Raw genomic sequence first — 24,631 nt, forward strand, 5'->3', positions numbered from 1 at the left:
CAATTTGTAAAATATATGAACCGAATTGCATAGGGACATCTGGGTTTTCATTCAGTTTAGTTTTCATTTTTTTTTAAGGAATAATCTATAGCTTTCTTCCAAGCTTTATCACCCAAATCCAAGTATGAAAACATAAACCCTTCCTGAAAACAGACTAAACATCATAAAGAATTCTTCAGTCATGAGTTGCATATGCAAAAAAAAAATGTACTTTAGGATCAGCCAGCCTGATTTTTATTCCCATGAATGTCCAAGCCAACGCAAATATTTTGGAGATGCTTTCCAAAATACTTGTAAAACAGAGGTTGCCTGGTTCTGTTTGACTAGTTGTCTTTCCATTGCCAAGAATTTCATAATAAAGGATGGTCAGCTAAGAACTGTAACAATATTTTTCAAGGGAAATACTCACAGGATACACTAATGGTGATGAGTTGTGATTCCTTATTTGAGATAGAGTTGAATGCTTTGCAAAGATAGTCTCCTGACTGTGCAACCTTAATTTTTCTGAGTACTAGGATTTTTGAATCCTCCATAAAGATTTCTTCGCCTTTCCAGTACCACTTGTAAGTAACCGCCGTTGGGTAAGCATCATTATCACACCTCAAATAGATATCCATTCCTTCAGTAACACCTTTCTGATCTAGAGTTAGATGAACATTACGAGGCCCATCTGTCAGAGAAGAAAGAGTCACTCAATTTAATTCAGCATTTGTATATTTGATTCTCAGCATCACTGCAAGACAAGACAGACAAGGAATTTATAAGGACACAAGAAGAATCCTGGAGAAATAGGCTGCCATGGTAAATTCCTGATGGTTCAACTCTTAGAATTATTACTAGTGGTCATGTTGGTTGTGGAATTCTGGGAGTCAAAGTCCACAAATCTCAAAGTTGCCAGAATTGCATGCAAAACATTGTTTTGTCAAGTCCATGATTCTTTTTCATATAGCAATCATCTAGAAGCATATGAGGACCTTAGAAGCAAGAGATCTCTCACTATGGCTTAGATCTCAGGTGTAAGTCTGAGGAGGGAGTAAAGAGACAACAAACCTAATAGATCCTAATAGCTCAGTCCTCCATTGAATACATCTTGTCCATTTTTAAAATCACTTATGGGGTCAAGATCACATCCAACAGCAGTAAATTCCACTAGATGCCACCTAAATCATACCCAATATGGCAGACTACCCCATGTTCTGAGAAGTACAGTTTTCATTTTTCAAAGGAGAAAAAAGAGCTCAATGACCACTACGGTAAGTTTTCTGTTTTGTTGTTGTTGACTCCTGCCAAGTGTCTGGACAAGTCCTGCAGTCTTCTTAACAAAAATTCAGAAGTAGTTTCTCTTGAAACGCTTTCCTAAGTCTGAAAAAGAAGGATTGGCCCAAAGTCACCAAGATGACCTTGTTCCTAAAGCAGTAACCAAGAAACAAGCTTGAGTCAACGATGACTTCACCTAGAAGAGAAAGCCCATTGAGTACAGCAAGAATATCATGACTATACACTGAATCTGTACTCACAATTCACTTCCAGCTTAATAGTTGGAGACTTTGCATTTGTTATGATGTTTTTCGATACACAATGGTAGATGCCAGAATCCACTGAATGGGCGTTCTGGATGAGTAGAACATTTTCTGTATAGTTCAGTGGCAGCAGTTGCCCATTTTTATACCAGGTGTAGTTGAGTTGCTGGGGGTTGGCCATTCTCACACTACAAATCAGTTGAACAGAATTACCTTCGCGGACCAACCCCGATGGTTCTCGATTGAGCTTGACATCTTTGGGGCCATCTGTAGGGGAAAATGGAGAAATGCAAGCACAGAGAGTGATATCCTATTGCTCTTGACCATGAACAACTGCCCAGAGTGACCAGCATCCAAGGCATATGTTAGCTACACTGAACAACTCAACAAATAGCACCCGCTTTCCCTTTTGAACCCAAAGCTATATACTTTTTAATTAAATCCTTCTCAAATTTTGAAGTACCCCCCCCAAACCAACCTAAAGCATTTCTCTATTCAATTTGTGTGCTTGCACAAACTATAAGGGGTAATGCCCCACAATGATTTGATTATGCCCAGAGCTTTGTCGATCTGAGGTTGTGGTTGAAATATTGAACTAGGATAAAGAGATGCAGGTTCAAGTACATCTTCAGCTATAGAAGCTAATTGAGTGAGTTTGGGCAATCACTCTCACTCAGTACTCAGTCTTATCTCCCAAGGCTTTTATTGTGGTGGAAAATAGAGGTGGGAGTGCGTCTTGAGCTCCTAGAGGTAAGGCAGGATCTAATTCTAACAAACTCATAAATCAATAAAATAAAGCCAGGGAGCCCATAGCAGGGTCTTCTGCTATATCCCCTCCCATAGTTGCAGTTGAAATTCTAATTCTAACACTCCAAAAAGGAGAAAAGTTTTGAGCACATGAATATATCCATTTTAATATTTAAATTTAAATTCAGTCAAAGGTTGATGGGAGATGTCATGGCCCAGCCGGCTTCATTAATCTAGTGCAGGGGTCTTCAAACTTGGCCCTTTTATGACTTGTGGACTTCAATTCCCAGAATTCCTCAGTCAGCATGCCTGGCTGAGGAATTCTGGGAGTTGAAGTGCACATTTCATAAGTTTGAAAACCCCTGATTTAGTCACACCCATTTATTATTATTTTTTAGAGTTCAGCCCTCCAGTATGCTGCCCAAAGATCTCGTGTGGCTATGATCCCAACCAAAATTGTGCTCTTTCAGTCTAAACTGAAAGATTTATAACCTGAGTTTCCTAAAATAATTTATTCCACGTTCAATTTCTTAAACTTGCTGTATCCAAGACTTGAATGGCCAATGCTCGTGTGGATCTCCCTGGGAACAGTTTAGCTGCTTAAAGGTTTCCAGCTCATCATATAATTATTCTTACTTACAGAGGATATCCAAAGTGATGGATGGAGAGGAAGTGCAGCCAATACTATTACATGCTTCGCATCTGTAAGAAGTGAGTGGTGCCGGTTTTGCGAAGAACGTCCGTGTTGAGTCCCAGCTTCTAGGTGCGTCAACACCTGACTCAAAAAATTTGTACCAGTTGTTGCTGGGGTAACTACTGCCCACAGAGCACTTCAAAATGACTTTGTCTCCTTCCTTTATGGGCAAATGATTTAAATGAAAAAGTTGGACATCCTTGGGGCGATCTGCAAAACAAAATCGATAGGTTTCTGATGCAGTACATAAACTCTAGAATTCACTGGCTTTTGAAAGAGGTTCTTTGTGGTGATGACTTGCAGAGATGATTCAGACTCCTCTGAAGTGTCTCTGCAAAGTTGTACCCCACTTTTAATTAGCAGAAGCACTGCACCCGAGGCAGGTTGGTAGCAGAAGTACAGCAATCCTGATTTACTTCTTTGTTGAGATGGCACAGTGTGCAATGGGCTACAGTCCACAAAATATTGAAGCGCTGCGAATTGTGTGAAAATGTCAATCCCAGTTGTGCCCCATTGATCCCAATTAAAAAGTACATATAAACAGCAGCTCCAGACATAGATTTTATAGACTGGCCAGTTCATAATTAGAGCTACTTCAAACTGTGTTTTTTTGTTGTTGCTGTTGTCGTAGGGAGGGAAGACAAATTTTATCATTTGAGGGAACAAAAGCTGTGAGTTTCATGTTCAGGATATTAGTATTAAAGAGTTCCATAACTCTGATAATTTTAGAATGAAAAATTGTCCACCAATGCAACTGCAACAACTGGAAATCTGTATTTTACCCTTCCATATAATGGCCTCTAAAGGACATTATATGGAATTCTGCTGCTCTGAAGTGCCTTACTGGAGGAGAAGAGATATACAACAAGGGCTGTGCAGCACTTACTCTCCAAGTGGTTCTTTGGAGCACACAGAACACACAAGTGTGTGAATGTAGCAGCTTTGTGGTTTAAAATAACTGTGTCTTTTTCTCAACATCCCCAACAACAACACCCTAAAAAAAGAAAGGGTTGCTTTAAGCTGTTACAGATTGGGGAGCAGACAATGGAAACGATCTCCTGCTGATCCATAAGCAAAATGCAGCCATTAAACAGGTTTATATATACTTACAACGAACATTCAGTGTGACAGATGCATTTGACTGGCCAATCTCATTGCGGGCCACACAATGATAGGTACCAGAATGACTGGGTTGAATTCCCTCAAATTCCAGATCCTTTTTAGCTGTGATAATACCAGGTTTGCTGCTTTTGTACCATTCATAACCACTGATGGAAGGATTGCCAGTGGCTGAACAGGTCAAAGTCACATGGTCCCTTTCTTGGATGGATGAGTGTGTCATTATAATGTTGACTTTGGGTGGATCTGGGGGATTGAAAACAAAATTGATCTCAGGTTTTTTGTAAGTCAAATATTTGGCAATTTCTTTCTCCTGAAGGGGCAAGGGAATAAATTAATTTGATGTGGACAAGAAGACGATAACAAAAAGGAGAACAGTTTTGAGCACATGAATATATCCACTTTAATATTTAAATTTAAATTCAGTCAAAAGGCCAGCCCGCTTCATTAATCTAGTCACACCCATTTTTATTTTATTTTTTTAGTTTTCAGCCCTCTGGTGTGGTGCTCAAAGATGTAATGTGGCTCTGAACCCAGCCATTTGGTTTGGGCTCAGCCGAGTATTGTAATTGAGCCTGCAATTTTTGTTGTGTCATCACATAATACACACACAGAAACACCCTCCCCCCTAATTTTATGATCTCTTTTGAGGTGGTCATTAAGCAAACATCATGACTGTTAAGCAAAACCATTGTTTGCTAGCAGCATTTTTTGCCAGAAACAAGGAAAGTTGGTTTCCAGAAAAATAACTATAGCAATAGCAGACTTATATACCACTTCTCAGTGCTTTACAGCCCTCTCTAAGTGGTTTACAGAGTCACCATATTGCCCCTTGATAATCTGGGTCCTCATTTTACTGATCTCGGAAGGATGGAAGGCTGAGTCAACCTTGAGCTGGTGAGAATCGAACTGCTGGCAGGGGGCAGAGTTTGCTTGCAATTCTGCATTCTAATCACTGCGCCACCACGGCTCTTATAACATTGTAAATTGTAGTCACATGACTGCAGGATGCTGTAAATGGCCATAAAAATTGTTTGTAAGTCAAGGACTACCTGTATTGTTCTGGACTTTATTCAAGATGCTGATTTTATCCTTTAAAAGTTTGAACCCTGACCATTAAATAGATCCCCATTTTTATTAAGACCTCTCTGGGCTTCCCAATCTGTAAAAGACAGGTGTTCAAAATGCTACAATTTACAGAAATAATATCATTCCACTAAACACTTTCAAACTCTGGAATCTCATTCTTTCCTTCTTTAAATTGACTTTTCTACATTTATCTATAGAATTATTGGGGGGAGGGTTCTTTGGATTTATTTCTTGTTTTGGAAGATTGCGTTTTCAGTTTTGTTTAAAGAGTTTCATTTCATTTTTAAAGATTTTATTTTTTATTTTTATTTTTAGGAAGTTGTGTATAAACTTTTTTTCTCTCTTTTTCTCACTATACAGTATATAGAATTGTTAGGATTTTTTAATAAAAATATTTACTCTTTTGTACAATAGTAAAGAAATCTTACTTCTAATGCTTTTAATGTTTAATTAAATGATACTTTTCAAAAAGAAAAGAGAAAAAAAGTAGCAGGTTTATAACACTTTGGCATTTTACAATGCAATTTTACTTGGGAATCATTGTTACTATACAAAAGATCATTATGGAAAGACTAATAGTATCATGGATTTTCCAAAATTCTGAGATGTAAATTTAAAATCTACAAGGGACAAATATTCAACTATATCCATGTTTCCTTTTCTATCATGGATGAATAAAATGCAGGAAAATATCACATATATTTTCAAATAAGCTGAGACTTTTAGGTGTCAAAAGGCACTGAAAAATTGTGTTTGGTTTATCTGCAGATAGGCATATGCACAAGTACATACAGTAATACGTTTTTAAAGTACCCATATATTCTGTATCTACTTACATTCAAGCCCATCTGAGGATAACCTGACCCTCACATTTTTACCCAAAGTACCATGAAAAATGGATAATCCATGGATTGTCCACAGATAAACCCCTTGTGAAAATAAAACATACGAACATTTCTAGAGTCAGCTTATCTGTAGGTAACATATTTTTCATGGTATTTGAATTAAAAATTCAAGGGTTGACTTATTGACAGGTGAAAATGTTTTCAGAGGAACTGGACAGTGAAGAGGCCTTAAGAGAGAATTGATGCTCAGTAGCACCAATTAATAAACTCACACTGGACGTTGATCGTCAGTATTCCAGAGATGACACTTCCAATCAAATTAGTAGCTTGACAACTGTAACTGCCAGAATCTGTTCCTTTTAAACTATCAAATTCCCATCTGGAGCCAAATGACCAATCGTTCCAAGGTACATCATTCTTAAACCACTGATAAGAATACACAGGCGGATTACTGCTGTTAAATATACATTCCAGACTGAGCTTGTCTCCTTCTCGGACTGTGCCTCCAGGATCAGCATTCACTTTAACTCCTTTGGGACCATCTAAAACAAACAAGACTCAGAATTAAAATAAAACAAAGCAAAAATGATCAAGAAACTGATTGACACAATTAAGATTCAATTTTCTAGAATTATAGTTACCTCATAGAAACAACTCATTTCAATTTCATAGAGATTCCCAGAGGCAAGGATGAGTGGGCATTAAATATTTTTTAAAAATAATACTTTTTACTCAGCAAAAATACGTGATCTTCTTTCCGTTTTAATCTGCAGAATATTTTTAGCCTTGTGCCTAATTTGGAATATTGTCTCCCACAGAAAAATGAAATTATTATGTGAAGCATCAAATTATCAAGCCATGCAATTTAGGCTTCTCAACAGCCATTAGTTTGGTATAAACAACATACTTAACTTAGATATTGTATTAAACCCGTTTTTCTGGATTCACACAATATGTTTGACTTAGAATAAATTTTATCAACAGAGCAGGTCTCTCTCCTGCCCAAACTATAACTAACTGAGATTAAAACCAAACAAACTAGCTTGCTGATTTTCTGAGTTCAATTCCTAGTTTTTTACATAATTGGTTGTGACGTGTATGTGTATACACAGCCACTGTATGGAATCTATAGCCCTTCTCCTGAAATTCTAGAAAACAGAGACAGGAATTTTTGAAGGCCATGATTATTAAAGGTCTTCCATTTACACATGGAGATTCTTCTGTGTACCAAAGCACACAAATTGAATTGTTGGCCCAAATCCTTCAAACAGAATTCATATTAGACAAAATGTTCTTTCCATAAGTCGCCATTTCCATGGATGTCCTCAGGGTGTGGTCAACACATGAAGCATTTAAAAATGGGCAAAGGGTTGATCAACCCATCGTGTCCACCACCTTGACTATTTTGACCCCTGCATTCTACTTGACCCCTGTATCCGTTTTCATCCCATTGTACACTCACATTTCACCTTCAGATTTGCAAATGGTTTCTTTATTTCTCTCCCATCAGGGGTTTTTAGCAAGCATGTCAATTGTTTCTCATGGTCCTCCCAAGTGGCCGTGAAAGATAGTTCAGTCTGTACTGTTTGGAGTTTAGTGGTCATTTCTGGGGACCGCACATGATGATCTTCTAATCCTTGAATAGATAATGTTATGGGCTCATCTAAGCAACTATAAGGTATTGAACATGCCACTTTATACACACTGTTTTCTTCCCCTTCGGGGGACACTGTCTCTATCAGTTCTGAAGGGGATTCTGCAATCAGATAACAGAAGAGAGAAAATATTTTACACAGATATTGAACAAAGTTGAATTGCTCTTTAAAGAGAAAATTTATTAATTTAGAAATCTACCATGTTTAAACCAGAATTTTATCACCTGGTCAGATTGAACTCTGGAGTGGAGGAAGAAAAGCCAAAACAATCCTTTTACATTTAATATATATTTAATTTACCCCCTCCCCAGCTAACACACTAAAAATTATAATTCATTGGGGAAAAAAAGGGGTAGAGACTAAGAATGTAACTTGTATTATTAAGCAAATGAATTAACCCACACAACACGATATTTATTAAGCACCAATCAAGTGTAATAATAGAAAATTATTTTTTTTAAAAAAAGAAAATAAATAAATAAATAAAAATCCTCAACCTAACAACCATTCATTTAGTGACCAGAGTTACAACTGCACTGAAAAAAGTGACATGACCCTTTTTTCATACTTACGACTGTCGCAGCATCCCCAGGGTCATGTGATCAAAATTCTGACACTTGGCAACTGACTTGTATTTATGACGGTCGCAGTGTCATATTTTGCGAGTGTCTGACGAGCAAAGTCGACTGGGAAGCCAGTTTCACTTAACAACTGTGTGACTGACTTAACAACTGTCGTAACTCACTTAACAGCGGCCACAAGAGAGATCGTAAAAGGGGGCAAAACTCACTTCAGAGCTGTCTCACTTAGCAAAGGGTATTTTTGAGCTTAATTGTGGTCGTAAGTTGAGGACTACCTGTACACTATGGCACTATTATGAATATGTAACTTTATGTAATACATTATTTTATGTAACACGTAAATATAAGGTAACTATATCTAGCCTTTAGCCTTTAACAACAACATGCCACTATAATGTTTTTAATTGAATTTCATTATAAAATAAAAAAGACAGAAAAAGTAAAAGTTGGGAAAGTAAGAGAAAGAAAAAAATGCAAAGAGACTTTTTTTTCAGTGTAATAAAATACAAAAAAATATTTATAATTCAGCAGCAATATCTAAAGGGGTTTGGGATTCTGCATCCAAAGTATTTTGGGGAAGGACATAGTGGTAGTAAGGCTCAGGTTGAGCACCTCTTGATTGGAAAGATGGAAGGACAATAAGCCAGAATATTATAATTGTGCATCAGTCAAGCAGTTACAGTAAGGAGAAAGGTATGTTTCTGGACAATATTTCATCTCTACTTGAGAAAATATGACCGATCTATTGAGCACATCCTTCTGCTGAATTAGGAGAACTGAGTATGTGAAGTATCCATAGATGGAAAGCACTATTTTCTTATTGCAACCTTTGAAAGTTATGCCTTAATTAACAACCTACGATCATGTATATATTGGAAGTTCCATGTCCAAGGTTTACTGGTGGTGTTTTGAAAAGGAAGGTTTTCGTATGGAGAAAGATATGGAGAAAGAGGGGGAAGAGACATTTTTTTCTCAGAAGGACTTACCATGAACGGTAATAGTAACTTTATCAAACCATTTCTGTTGCAAAGGCAACATTCCAGCTCTCCAGTATAATCTGATCCCATAAACACCTGTATCGCTTGGGCGGAGCTGGGAAATTTTCAAACTGCAGTTTTTCCTTCCTAAATTACCCACGAATTTCACTCGATTATGAAACTCAGAACTGACTGCAGTTGTAGTCCGGTTGCTGTTGTATAAGAGCTTTCCGCTGTAATCGTCTAGGGTTTCATTAAAGAAAGGCTGAAAATACCAAGCAAAGGACACGTGGTCGAGAGGTCGACTTTTATACTCGTCTCCGATGTTGCATGAAATGAGCACACAAGATCCCTCCCAAGCACTTAAGGTTTCGGGTGTCAAAGATAATGGAACACCTCCTAGAGAACCTGAAAAGAGAATCAAATAATATTTGGTTAAGAGGTCCATCTCCTTACCTCTCAAAACAAAATGCACTGAGAGAGTAACACGTCAGTAGCGTTTCCTTACGTCTACAGTGAAAACCCTCCATCTCATCCCAGATTCTACTCACTGTTTGGAAGTGGATAAAAAGTGACACTATCATAAAGAAATGCAATGATCAAGTCATACTTAGTTCCAATAGTTTCCAAGAAACTATTGATAGTCTCAAAGAGAGTTGCATTACAAAAAGAAAAATGCAACAACACCAAAGCTCATCAATTTAGAAGAATAGAATAGAATAGAATAGAATAGAATAGAATAGAATAGAATGGAATGGAATGGAATGAGAATGGAATAGAATAAGGAGTAAGGAGTAAGGAGTAAGGAGTAAGGAATAAGGAATAAGGAATAAATAAGAAAGAATAGAATAGAATAGAATAGAATAGAATAGAATAGAATAGAATAGAATAGAATAGAATAGAATAGGAAATAGGAAATAGGAAATAAGAATAGAATAGAATAGAATAGAATAGAATAGAATAGAATAGAATAGAATAGAATAAGAAATAAGAAATAAGAAATAAGAAATAAATAGAATAGAATAGAATAGAATAGAATAGAATAGAATAGAATAGAATAGAATAGAATAGAATAGAATAGAATAGAATAGAGATTTCTCTATTGGCCAAGTGTGATTGGACACACAAGGAATTTGTCTCCAGTGCATAAGCTCTCAATGTACATACAAACAACAAAGTGATACATCATAGATCATAAATTATAAGATATAATCATAAATCATAAGATACAAGAACAATTGATAAATCATAATATACCAATAGGAAAAGGTAGTAGGAAAGATGAAATGTGAGAAAGATGAGAAGATGACAAGGATAATAGCAATACAGACTACTACATGGGTAAAATATCTGTGGGCAGAAGATGGTGCTGCTTGAAAGAAGTATCAAAATCTCTCCCCTCTCATTCCCTGCATAAAACCCAAACTCTTCTGACTTTCCTTGACCTGTTGATGGAAACCTATCCTCCATTATACAACAGGAGATCAGGCTACTTTAAAAACTGAAGGTCTTCTTATCACCAGCTTCCAGTATCAGCAGCCTACAGCAGCTATCACATTCTTCCTAAAGGTAGAGTCAGCTCTTTTTTCTAGGTAGACCTTACTTAACCATTGCTGTGTGCAATGACTATTCAAAGTTACTACTTTTCCACTAATCCTCACATTTATAACCATTGCAGTATCCCTCAGTCATGTGGTCACCATTGGAATATTGTATTTTTCAACAAGGAGACATTTACAACTGTGTCAATTACCAAGTTGCCAGTCTCAATTGTGGTTACTAAGTGAGATTACCTGTACATAAGCTTTACAGCAAGGATGCACCAGACTCTAGAGTTTGACTATACAAAATCTATCAATGATTAGCTTTTCAATTGGCTTTATATTATTAGTCAAGTCAGTCAACATGATTCTCTATATTCTGTTCAGTTTGATGTTGAAAAATTGATTCTTATAATTGTATAAATATGACTTTATTATTAGCCAAATAGTCATAGGCATATTATATTGATTCATCATACAATGAATGACTTTTTTGTATTTTTTTTTGTTTCTTTTTGTTAGTTTCCATTTGTTTCTTTTTTCTAATTTTACTGTCTAATTGCCTTTTAGCATGTACAATAGTTTGTTTTGAATAGTATGAAACCTTAGTATTATATTTAGCTTTTATCACTTGTAATGTTTAAATCAAACTCAGTAATAATTAGAATATTTTAAAAAAAACACCAAGCTGTAAATATGAATAAACTCTTGGACTTACTTCAATTATCTTCTTCAGATCCAGACTACAGATTATTAATTTCGGTTTGATTAGGGGTTGTTCCTAATTATTTATCTTTTACTATTTTTAAAGGGTTGACTTGCCACCGACATCCTGCTTAGAAAGGAAGAGCCAACTGTGCCATGACATTAGTCATATAATGTGACAACAAGCACATTTTGTGGTTGTGTTGACACTTATGCCATATTGAAACCATTAGTGTGGGAGATTTTCAAGGGAAGCTTGCAAAAGCATATGATATATCAATAACATTCTCAAAGAGACTGTTTTTGCTTACACTATGTTAGAAAGATTTTGAAAATTATTACATTTCTCTCCATGGTCCAGAAGCTGCCTGAATTTCATGACTGTTTATTTATCTAGCAAAAGAAAAAAAAATCTCAACAACCTAAAATTCTATAATTAAATTATGAAAATATCACAAAATAGCCCTATGGAACAAATTGAATTTATTTTCCCTGCCCACAAAGCAACGAATTAAGTCCAGAAAGTTAAAATCTACACCAACTTTCCTAGTTATAGAAGAGGCTGAAGTTAAAAGGTCTAGGGCAGTGGTTCTCAACCTGTGGGTCGGGACCCCATTTGGGGTCAATCGACCATTTCATGGGGGTCGCCAAACAAGGCTGTCCGCCATTTTTTTGTCCGCCATTTTTTTTGTCCGCCATTTTTCCCCCCTTTTCCGGCGGGTGCCTTACCTCCCTTGAGCTGGGCCAGCTGGTGGTCGGTCTGCTCCATGTCTGCCGCTTGCCAGCTACGCCTCGGCCGGCGCAGGGGGCGGAACCACGCATGCGCGGCGCTCCCGGGCAGGGAAAGTCCTCGACTTATGATCGGTTGGGTAGTCCTCGACTTACGACCGGTTCAGTCCTCGACTTACGACCGGTTTAGTCCTCGACTTACGACCGGTTGGGGTCGTGGCATTAAAAAGGTTGAGAGCCACTGGTCTAGGGTCACACAGTAGCAGTGTTCAAATATCTAAGGGGCTGCCACAAAGAAGAGAGGGTCAACCTATTCTCCAAAACACCTGAGGGCAGGATAGGAAGCAATGGATGGAAACTAATCAAGGAGAGAAGCAACCTAGAACTAAGGAGAAATTTCCAGACAGTGAGAACAATTAATCAGTGGAATGACTTGCCTCCAGAAGCTTTGAGTACTCCAACATTAGAGGTTTTTAAGAAGAGATTGGACAACCATTTGTCTGGAATGTATACTATAGGGTTTCCTCCCTGAGCAGGGGGTTGGACTAGAAGACCTCAAAGTTCCCTTCCAACTCTGTTATTCTGTTCTGTTCTAAAAAAAAGAACTCATAGAAGCAAAATCTTTTGCAAAGAATATCTTAGTGAAGTAATAAAACAGAGCTGGAAAATGCAACTGGTAAATATGCTGAATGTTATATCACAGGGTAAGAAGTGATAGCTTTATTTCTACTCATCCACTAGGCAATTTGGCATTCCAAGGATTTCAGTTCTGAACCTTGAATTATCCCTAAGGGCTTCACAAGACAACTCTCTGCCATTAAAATCTAATGTAACCCAGATTCCCTTCTCTCCCTTGACAAAACATACTGAGCCCCCCCCCCTCACACACACACACACACACACACACACACTTGCTCTACACAAATTTATAACAATTTACCTGGAAGGAACAGCAGCCATAAGAAACACCTCATTGTGAGTTTAAGCCTAAGGAAAGAGAGCAGAGTACAGGTTGTAGGAACCACTAACTGATACAATAGGTCATTATTAAAGTTTACAACACCGGATTATTTAAAAAATGACGTTTATGGAACTAAGAATGGTTTTTCACTCAGGGATTCTGTTACAGTTTAGTTCCCAATTTCTTAGCTGTTTCTTTTTCGAAGCTATTTCCTAGCAATCCCATTAACCAAAAGCCGAGACGATATTTGTGTATATCAGGCTGATATTTTTTTTTCACGCCCCTAAAATGAAGTTAGAAAATAAAACAGGCAAGCCTATCCACAGATCATGACTTGCCTTGTAGAAAATCATACCGGATCTTGCAAGATTGAGGTTCTGGACTTGCTTCTGAAGAATCAGCTCCTCATTCTCCCAGTAGTGCAGCACAAGACAAAAAAACCACGGCAATCCCTTCTCTGTGGTGGTCAAACAGCTTGTGTCACCAAGTTCTGCACATCTGTTACTGCTACTTCCTTCTTGCCATCCTTGAGTGACACACGATCTGAGTGCATCCGCTAAGGTCAAGCTTGGCTTCATTGTTTATATCTTGGTAGCTCAAGCAGTTTAAGAGCACTTAGGCACCCTGTTTAGTGGTTGCCAGAAATTTAAAAGATGGGCCGGGCATCAGGGGACAGGATTCTTCTTTGAGTAAACCTAAGAGAGAGACTGAGCCAGCTAAGGATATCTGGCTGCCCCCATAGGCTGCCACATGAAATGATGAGTTCTCCCTTTGCCAGAGGTTTTCAAAGAGAAGCTGGAAGACCATCTCTCTAAGATGCTCGACCACTAGCAGAGTGCTAGTTTCAATGATCTTCACATGACCTTCAGTTTTACGATTCGATGACATTTCCATATTCCTGAAACTCTGGATGACATGATTGAAATTCAACAGTCCATTGTCAGGATGCTGTTTCCCCAAAAAGCACCAGTTTGTTATAATAGTTGTAGGCATTATGGGCTCCAGGCCAGTTCTAGTCCATGAGTTCTAGTCTGACCGTAGGAACAAAAGCCGGTTGGGTGACCTTGGACTGGCCCCACTCTCTCAACCCGAGGAAGAAGACACTGGCAAAAAAAAAAAAAAACCTTCCCAAAAATCTTGCTCAGAAAACTACAGGAACTAGTCCATGAGCCAACTCTGACTCAAAGGGACAAAAATAAGTTAAAATATCCAACAGTACTAGATTAGGAATTAGAAAATAAAAGAAAAGAACATTGCAGATTTAGCCCTAAAATAGAAGAAAGGGGAACTCCTGTTTGTTTTTTTAAAAAACGGATAGTCCAGTAATTGATGTAATTATTATTTATTATTATTTATTCAATTTTTATGCCACCCACCTCCCTGGTAAGGCGACTCTGGATGAGCTACGGATCATAATTCCAAGATGCACAATTTCTACCACATCAATAGACAAAAGTTCTTCTATAGGTTCTTGTTTTCAATGCATTTCTTTTGTGCAGAACACAGTATGTTTACCTTTGAAGATATACACAGTCTTCAACTTGATCTATAGAGGTTTTATTTATAATAAATATATTATATAATAAAAAGGAGTTCTTCCCCAGCTTCAGTCAACAAATTTCTCATTCCACAGCAGAAGAAATATAAGACCATCCTAAGGGCTCTTACACCCATGTTTAGCTTTCTGTAGAAGCTCACATTTACCAATAAAAATGAGGAATTTGGAAAAAAAACACTTTCTGCGCTAGTTGTTAGTAGCAAAAAAACCCCAACTGCTTCAACACAAAAATAAATTATTGACCTACGAATGATGTTCAGAAACAATTCTTCTTTCATGTAGTTGTGCAAACAATCTGTTAGATTTAGCAGGTTTGTTCAATGAACAAATAGTTTTCTTCCATTTAATTTTACCAACTTCCCATATCTATTTTAGATAGAAAATACAGGAAGGACTGAAATTGCAAAAGGTGCCGCTCAAACATTCTGACCTGATGCTTGATTATTTGAATTAACTGCATGATTAATGTCTCTTCAGAAAATTGTTCTTTGGCAACTGCAGCCTAATGGTGCAAGTTTTCTGAGTTGGGTTGGATTGGATTGGATTTTCAAATAGCTTAACTAGATTGTGACAAATGGCCAGACCTTGTGACAAACAATGACCAGGCTGGGGAAAGGCTATGACTAGATCCAGGTTCCCCAAAATGTTCACTATTAACTCCCAAGGCCTAATGGGCTATCCAAAAGGTTTGATAAATAGTTGGGGATCAAGAGGGGATCAGTAAATGTATGGGACTCTATAGGCGGTTGATAAATGAAGAAATGTCAGGGACAATCAGATTATAATTATCTGATGAAAAAAAGTTTGGAAGTCATTTCTGTATTTCTTTAGTTTTCTTTTCCTTGCACTTTTTTGTTGTTCTTTTCTTTTCTTCCTTTGAGTCCCCTTATTATTATGGTTCATCGCCTAGCCAGCCAGAATGTCAACATCCAACTCGAGGATCCAGGTAAAACTCCAGGCTCATCCTGTTTCTGAAAATCTTACTGTTTATTGAATACATAACATGGTAATGTTGAAGCAAAACTAACTCTGAGGTTCCCAGATACCAGTTCATACTATTAAACAATAATTTCTCTGGTCAAACCCCCATTCTCTCATGTAGTCCATGTAAATAATTTCACTTTGTTATGGGAACTATCGGCTTCTTCTCCACACCTGCTGCAATGTCCTTGGAAAGGTTTCAGGCTCTCATAGTCTTCAGCGGAATTGTAGAGATTTTGTTTCCTCCATCTAACCCATTCTAAAGCAACACCTCCCCTCCCCTTCTAATGGCAAGTTGAAACGAAGAGGCATGTAGCTTCCAAAGTTTCATTCTTGACACAGATGTTTAGACTGGATATGTGTTTTTATCCACCTATCAAGTCTTTCCCAAGGACATGGGATAGGTAGATGTTATAGTATTATTATCTCTGTAGAGTTCCACACCAGCTCCTAGTCCTGAAGATGAAATGGCTGTTAGTGAGACAGCATTACCCAGGGTTGGATGGTCCAACATCAATGAGATCAGCCTTCAGTTATATTGATTATTGTTCATATTGTTGTTATTTGTAATACAATTCAAGTAGTATTTATTAAATTATTTCAGTAAATGTTTGGGAATCAAGAAACTGAAACTTCATGTACGGGTTGATGAGCTGAAGATTTTGGGGAACCCTGGAATACTGTACATTTTTTATGCAAACCTTTTGCATCAAATAAGAGCCAAAAAGGGCAGTTATTAGTTTTTAGCAACATAAAGAGCACACCAATGCTGATTCTAAGAATGCCCTTTTTTATTAAAAAAAAAAAAATTATAGTCTTCTTTCTTTAAAAACATATTCAAGTAACAGTTAAAATGAACACAGGAAGTAAAGTGAAATAAATCCAAATTCACACAAAAAATGTATGAATTCTGTTTCTTTTCTTCTCTTCTTTATTTCACTTCTTCCAAGTCTTCCAATGGGGCTCCTTCATCCTCCATGTCAGTCTTTATCCATTCTTCTTTGAAGCTTCAAGTATAATGGAAAAAAAGAGAAGTAAGTACTATCCTGTGAGCAAATAAGATCATGTCAGTAAGATTTTACAACCTTAAAGAGCAACAGATTATCAATTACTACAACAAGATCAGGAATTAAAGAGAGGCACTTGAAAAAGGCATCAGCTAAATTAAAGCTTGGTAGCTAGCTACTCCCACAGACCAGAGTATCAGTGGCATCCTAAAATAACACTTACATCCAGAGGCATTTTTCAGGGCAACTCCAGAAAAGGATCTAGATTATGAGGAGAATGCATATTTTAGGGGAAAATTAAGATGAAATTGCATATTTTAAGAGGAAATGCATGCAATCTCATTGCAAATGTTCACTTTTTCCAGAAGAAAAATATAAAAAGTATGTTTTAAAGAGAGTTGGAATGGATTAATGACTGAAGATGTCTCAAGCATAGCAATTAGATGTATGAGCAAAGATTACTCACAAAGTACATGCAGCGTAATAGCTGGGGAGCGTGAGCTGCCCACGCTGTTTTCAGCTTCACAGTGATAGGTGCCTGAATGGAAGGGATTTGTTTTTAAGATGGTCAGGACATGGCCTGTAAAATCCAGCAGCTCCTCATTTTTATACCATTTGAAAGTCAGATCCACGGGCTTTGCTATTTCCACTTCACATTTCAGATAAACAGAGGCAAATTCATGTATCCGCCCTTCTGGCTTTTGCAGAATTTTAACCTCCTTGGGAGCAACTAGAAGACAGAATAAAGAAAAAGATTCACGTGGAGATGACCTGCCCCTTCCATAATTTCATCTGGGACCGAGCACAGGAAAATGATAAGATAACCTTTATTGTCATTTTTTTTTTACTGTGGGCACAATGGCACACATCAAAAATGAAATTTAGTTGCCCGCTCTCAAAGTGAAACACATACATGACACACACCTAAACATACTATGAACAACATATATATAGACCCACCTCCCTACATATACGTAGCAAATAAATATTAAATGCTGTCCATCTTGAATATATAACGGAAGGAGGAAGCTTGAGAGTTCGCAAGATGAATGCTGTATGGAATGAAACTATGGCTGAATCTGGATGTTCTGCTACGGATACCACAAAGCCCCCTCCTCCCAGAAGGTAACAAGGAAAACAGGTCATGAAGAGGATGTGTAGTGTCCCAGACAATCTTGATGCCACCTTATAACCCACGTTAATTCTACTGCAGAAAAGTCCGATTGTACGAAATAGGTCCGCTGAAGACTATGAGAGCCTGAAACCTTTCCAAGGACACTGCAGCAGGTGTGGAGAAGAAGCAGATAGTTCCCATAACAAAGTGAAATTATTATAATACAGTAAAATTACATCAGTGACCCTTAAAAGAGTCTCTGGAAAATCCATGAGACTGAGGGGGAATGTGTGTCCTCCCTTCTGTTCCATAGGAGGCCATTTCCATAGGAAGGAATCCCCACAGATCAGTGTTTCTCAACCATGGCCACTTGAAGATTATGGACTTCAACTCCCAGAACTCAAGTTCACGCCTCTTTAAGCTGTCAAGCCTGAAAACACTGCTATAAAGAACACCAACTTTCAGGCCACCTCCCATCCCACTTCCTGACCCTAAGCAGGCATTGTGGTTTAGCTCTCCTCCCCACAAAGCCCCATGTCTTCTGGGGACCATTATTATATTTCCTTCCTTTGGTAATTCGAGATTTCAAATCTGTAAATGAATTAGTATTACTCACAGAAGACCTCCAGTGTGACTACTGGAGATGAAGTGCAGCCAATCCTGTTGCATACTTCACATTCATAAGAAGTGTTGTAAGGTCCAAGTGTTGCAGGGAAGGTCAATAAATTTGGCCCACTATATTTATATTCAATCATAGAGGGATCTGACTTAAACCAGTTGTACCAATTATCATTGGGTTTACTACTGCCAAAAGAGCAGTTCATCATGATGGTATCTCCTTCCTTAATGGGCAGATCATTTAAAACAGCAAGCTGGACCTCCTTGGGAGCATCTGGAAAATCAAATCAATATGTCTCTTGGTGGAGGAAATAGACAGGAGTAAATATTATAAGAAGAGTGTGTGTATAGAGCCATATACATTGCCTGGTGAAAGTAAACTAACTGAAAAAAAACCCGATTAAAGCCACATATCTAAAATATGTGGATCTTAACTCCCAGAATTTCCCAGCCTACTTGTTGGAATTGAAGATCAGCTATTTCACAGTTGCTGAGATTGAGAAACTCTGATCCAATTCCTCCCTTTAATCCATATTGCCTTCTTCACCGTAGCTCCTATGCCCTACATCTACCAAAAGAATGGGCCAGTGCAAAGCACAAATCTGAGTAATCAGATTACAGTATTGGAAAAGAGAATTATGTTGAAATTATGGGAAAAGACAACTATATTTAAATTATGTCTTTAAACAATCTCACTTTCCATGCTATTTCCCCTTTTTTGGAGGAACTAAATTGCAACAGAACATCCAGCATAGCACACACGTGGACTCTTTTATACAATACACGCACAGAGATGTCAGTACCACAAGATATATTCCCGGAGCTTCATAGCTTTCACTTTCATGTAAACTCATTGAAGTCCTAGCAGAGAGTAGTGCCTAGCTGATCTTAGCAAATCTTGAAAAATTAAGCTGTGTGAGGCCCGTTTAGAAGTTTGATTTGAGATCATATTGAAATATCAGGATTGTGCACTAGACTGAGAAACACACACACACACCCCAAAAAAACCCTCTATGCTAGATGGAGTAACAAACTATTTTCATAGTGCTGCCTAGAAAATGGCTTGAATATGTCCATTAAGTCAACTGGAGCCAACTCAACTTAAAAGAGACTTTACCACTTTCCTAAGTTCATTAAAACCATAGAATTTTACTCAACTTGAGTAGAACTAACTATGCTATGTTTGGAAGACTTCTACTCATTCTGAGTAGAGTGAGTGGATTCCTAAGTGTCTAGTCTCAACTCCTGTCCTGATAGCACTATATTCAAAAGGGCAATTTCCTTCTCCACTGTACACTTACATGTCACGTCCAGCTTCACAGAGCTTTGAGATAACACTTGTGCTCCTGATTTGAACAAACAGCTCAGCATTTTCCCATTGTCCTCCCACGTTGGTTCAAAACTCAGCACAGTCTGAATCACTCCATTTCCAAGTGTTGTTTTTTGAGGTGGGAAGTGTTCTCCTTCTAAACCATTGAGAGTCAAGTTTACTAGTTTACGAGGGCAATGATAAGGTATCGAACATATCACTCGGGTTATTTTCTTCTCCTGCATGTTCACAGGAATAGTTTCTAGGGTGGGCTCTGGAGGTGACTCTGAAAAGGAGAAAGTAAAATCAACAGCACTCTTAGACTGAGCACAAACTATGCTGAAATCAGAATCTGAAGAAGAGAAGATATAGGGGAAGGTTATAAGACTCCTCTTCAAGCAATGAAACTATTATTACCAAGGCGAAAGTCCTGAGTTATATTATCTCCAGTATTCCAGATTAGGAAAAACCTCTTAAGCTGTTCAATAATGGTACTTATCACTAAATAGCATGATGGATGTTCCTTTCCTGTATCTATTCAAACAGAGCAGTGTTTCTCAATCTTGGCAACTTTAAGACTTGTGGACTTCAACTGCCCAAATTCCCCAGCCAATCACACTGAAACAGAGGCTGTTGGAGACATTCTATGGAGCAGGAGATTGGATTCTGTGATGTAAACCATGAATTTGTAGGGCTGAAAAGGACCACAGAGGTCATCTGGTCTACTCCTTCACAATATACAGGGAACTCAATAAAACCATTCATGAGAGGTGGCTGTGGAGCCTCTTCCTAAAAATCAACAGCCCTTTCAGTTATGGGGTTTGTTCAACATCCTTAAGCCAGGACTCTTAAAGACCTGGTAGTTCTATTTATACAGTTCTGTTTATATGTTTTATTTATGTAGCTTAGCTAACCATTTGTGTTAGCTGGTGGTACAGTACAATAAAGGCTGAAATGTCATGACTTTGTTCTGATAATGAAAGCTCTTTTAATTGTTCGTTATAATATTGTCCCTGGGGTTATATGTAGCTTGTATAGTGTCATTGATTTGCTTTCTTTTTATTATATTGTTTTTAAACCAATTTATGGGTGTTGGGATATATGTCACACCGAGTTGTTGATGACTGGAGCAGCCTATAAGCCCAGTAAAATCAATAAAAATAGATTGTTCAAACCCAGAAAATGAATTAATTCAACAATCTGTTGACATGTGTTACCAAGCCCAGCTGATTATTTTATTCGCTACATGGTTAGTGAATTAATTCTTTTTCGGTGTTTGCCCATTAGATTGACTTATAAACCAACAAAATGACCTGGGTTTTCATCATATACTAAGTCCTAAAATAACTACTTTAAGCATGTTTTTCCATGCTGCAGTATGAGCTTTGTCAATGACCAAGCTGTTGGTGTGAATGCACCTACGGTTCTGTGATAAATTGAAATCTGTTTCTTTATCCTTCCTGTGACCTGAAGCTTTGAAAATGATCCAAAATATAGATAAAAGAGAAGGGAGATTTTTTTTAAAAGCCAACGAGAAATAGAAAGCCTAATGGGAGCCAAGATACGTATATAAAAGCTTAGTGAGAACACATCATCTAGCCTTAATCTTGCCTTAATTTGTATACTAGAAGTTACAAATTAGAAATTAGAAGATGCTTCTTGTGGAAGAAACACACAGACATAGAAAACAGAGCTTTCTATCAGGTGAGATTCATACTGAACATTTCTTACCAGTAACATTCAGCGTAGCAGTAAGGAACCGCTTGAATTGCCATGGGTATTTGTCAACTGAAACTGTCACCTTCACTTCATACGTGCCACTGTCAAGTGTTCGCACTGAAGTGATCAGCAAGCTGCAATCTCTGTTTGTTAAATTCCCAATGAACCATGTCCGGCTCGGTAAAGCATCATCAGATACAGTTGTGATGGTTCCAGAGGTTTGAGAACTGTTGTATAGCAGGATAGTTTTCCCATCACTCCAGAAACTGTTTCCAAAAGGCTTAAAATTCCACACTATGGCTGTGGCATTGACTGTTGCAGAACTGAGCATTTGATTGACATGGCATGGAATCACCACGCAGGACTTTTTCCAGGCAACCAGAGAATTAGGAACGATGCTTATTGGATTTTCATTACAATGGAAAGCTGCAATAGGGAAATCATGATTTACAAATATTTATGTGCTCCGTGTAAATGAGGTACAATAGGAACAGGCAACTTTTGAAAACGTGAAGTGTCCTAATTTTATATTAAAAAAAACAAACCCTGAGATTTTAGCAAAATTCATGAGATGTGAAATATCTTATGAGGAATATCTGCATAGTTGCTAGGAATAAGAAACAACTTCATGGCATAATTAACATATCCCAAATCTAGAAGATAAATATTTTTCAAACCGGATACAATCTAAAGTTGTTCCATGCTTATTGCTTCTGACAGGCCCAATGTTAGTATTTTCCCTTTGCATAGCTTTCACTGCCCTTGAAAATCACAAACTGAAAAGGTTTTTCAAATCACGACACGTATATATTTGAATATCCAAGCATTTCATTTGTGATAAATGTTACATCCATTCACCAGCTCCAATTTTTAATCAACAAGTTATGATTACTGTGTTAGTGGCCAAGGAAGGGAAAGTTTACCTCCAGTTCCTAAAGCTATCCAAACATCCATCACTGGTGGTTAGTAACAGGAAATAGGTATTATAATAAATCCATTGCCATACTATCTCATGCTTTTACTCACAGATAACGTGAAGTGTGATTGTTGGAGAAAGTGTCTTGCCCACACTGTTACTGGCTTCACACCAGTAGCGGCCAGATTGTGCTGGATCAATGCTTATAAGGTTCAAGTATGCATGGGGAGAATCCAATAAAATCATTTTCCCATCTTTATACCACGTATAAGTGATATTCGTGGGATTTGCTTCACCCACTTCACAATGCAACACAACATTCATGCCTTCCTCAATCTGACCTCCTGGATTTTTCCGAATATTGACTTTCCTGGGAGCAACTGCAACAAGATAAAACAAAGGCATAAGATTAGCATCACCAATTGCAAAAACATTTGCCTTTGTGTTGTAACCAATGATGGGTGGGACCTGGCTCATACTGGCTTGTAGAACCAACTGTTAGATTTTCTGAATTTTGCAAGCCAGTTGAAAACAGAGCTGAGCCATGACACCTAGTACAGTGATCAGCTATGTAGTGGCTGGCAACATGGTGCAATGGTAGCAATGGAGCTGAAAGAACTGGTTGTTAAAGATTGACCAGCATATCACTGGCTGTAACTGATAGTTTCTGTAGATAAGATGGTTCCATGTAGGGCTGTGCAAATCCTCTGTAGGTAGCAATAAGACTGTGAAGTTTTAAGAAGACTAAGAGTGTGGTTGAAATACCTGACAAATAAGAGCCAGTTTAGCATAGCAATTAAGGCACTGGACTAGAAGCCGGAAGAATGTGGGTTCTGTCTTTAGTAGAAAGCCAGCTGGGTGACTTGGGCCAGTTACTCTCTCTTAGTCCTAGGATGAAGGTAACGGCAAGACACTTCTGAAATTTTGTCAAGAAAAGTGCAAGGGTTACCATAAGTCAACAATGACTCAAAAGCATGCATACACAGAGAGAGAGAGAGAGTACAGGTGTGAGGTGAATCCCTCCAGAGAGAACAACAGACTTTTATTGTTTAATCCATGCTATGTTGTGAGTTTCTGCTATCTAAGTAGATTGAGGAAAATCCCATTGCGCTCGGGTGCCACTTAACCCACATTGATTGAGAGATACCTACAATCTCCCTCTTATAGCCTCTTCATCTTCTGAGCATTCTATATATTTAGCAGTAATTGATGTTTCAGGGCTTTCCGCTTATTAACTAATTGACAATACTCACAGAAGATATCCACAGTGAGCAGTGGAGATGAAGTGCAGCCATAAATATTGCATGCTTCACATTTGTAAGATGTCACTGGTCCAAAACTTGCAGGGAAGGTCAACAGCTTTAAACCGCTGTATTTATAATTAGCTACATGGGGATCAGTCTTCCACCAGTTGAACCAGATAATACTAGAGATATTATCACCCACAGAGCAGTTCAAAGTGACAATATCTCCTTCTTTTATGGGCAGTTCATTCACAACAAAAATCTGGACATCATTGGGACAATCTGAAAAAAATCACCAACAGATCAGAGTGAGAGATTTTGTACAGTAAATAAAACAGTGATGATATTTCAGATCATACTGTATATTTCCAAAAATGCACTCATTCTGTAACTTTTTAATGTCCTTGAAAGAGACCATATCAAATGGTATCTCAGCTGTTATTAAAAAAAATAAATTTATAGCCATATTCATAACCAAGAGTCAAGCTTGGTGAGATGAGACGTGAATTGTGTACTCTTGTCAGAAAAACCCACCCAAGGTTGCTCATTTCTTCCCAACTTCACACTCACTTTTCATTTCTAGCTCCAGAGTGATGGATGATTTCTGTGACATGTCCTTGTTGCTCAAATGGCAGGTTATTGCTTTCTTCTTAGGTCTCGCAGCTGGTTGAATGGTGACCATCTTCTGTAGTACTCCATCATTCATCATCATAGTTTCTGCAGTCCAATTATACTTCTCTAGACCTTTGAAATTAATTGTTATTGGATCTTCTGGGCAATGGGAAGGCACAGAACAAACCACTTGCAGTGCCCACCTTTCCTGGCATTTCAAGATTTCCAATTTGGGACTTGGAAACAAATCTGTATCCAGAAAAAAACAGGGATAAAAATAGGAAGAAAAACTCTGGCCTGATAAATAGGAATTCTAGTATATAGGACACAATATACCAAATGGCCTGTTTATTGAATAGAGTAGAGTAGAATAGAATAGAATAGAATAGA

The 24,631-nt window shown here is 37.8% G+C and overlaps 1 protein-coding gene across 1 annotated transcript in view; it reads right to left on the minus strand.

The window, feature by feature from the left end:
• The window catches only part of CD22 (CD22 molecule), a 29,914-nt gene extending 5,672 nt beyond the window's left edge, over positions 1-24,242 (minus strand). Inside the window, exons 1-13 of the mRNA XM_015821630.1 lie at positions 24,200-24,242; positions 22,496-22,765; positions 21,482-21,586; positions 19,965-20,102; positions 18,560-18,715; positions 17,176-17,439; positions 9,384-9,470; positions 7,477-7,770; positions 6,287-6,556; positions 4,072-4,326; positions 2,908-3,171; positions 1,518-1,787; positions 410-670 (exon numbers count right to left, since the gene is read on the minus strand). Coding sequence (XP_015677116.1) covers positions 410-670; positions 1,518-1,787; positions 2,908-3,171; positions 4,072-4,326; positions 6,287-6,556; positions 7,477-7,770; positions 9,384-9,470; positions 17,176-17,439; positions 18,560-18,715; positions 19,965-20,102; positions 21,482-21,586; positions 22,496-22,765; positions 24,200-24,242 — 2,677 coding nt within the window. The remainder of the gene's footprint in view (positions 1-409; positions 671-1,517; positions 1,788-2,907; positions 3,172-4,071; positions 4,327-6,286; positions 6,557-7,476; positions 7,771-9,383; positions 9,471-17,175; positions 17,440-18,559; positions 18,716-19,964; positions 20,103-21,481; positions 21,587-22,495; positions 22,766-24,199) is intronic.
• Between the last annotated feature and the right edge of the window lie 389 nt (positions 24,243-24,631).

This window comes from Protobothrops mucrosquamatus, unplaced genomic scaffold (assembly GCF_001527695.2).
Source record: "Protobothrops mucrosquamatus isolate PMUCROS unplaced genomic scaffold, P.Mucros_1.0 scaffold_167, whole genome shotgun sequence".
In the NCBI taxonomy this organism is placed as follows: Eukaryota; Metazoa; Chordata; class Lepidosauria; order Squamata; family Viperidae; genus Protobothrops; species Protobothrops mucrosquamatus.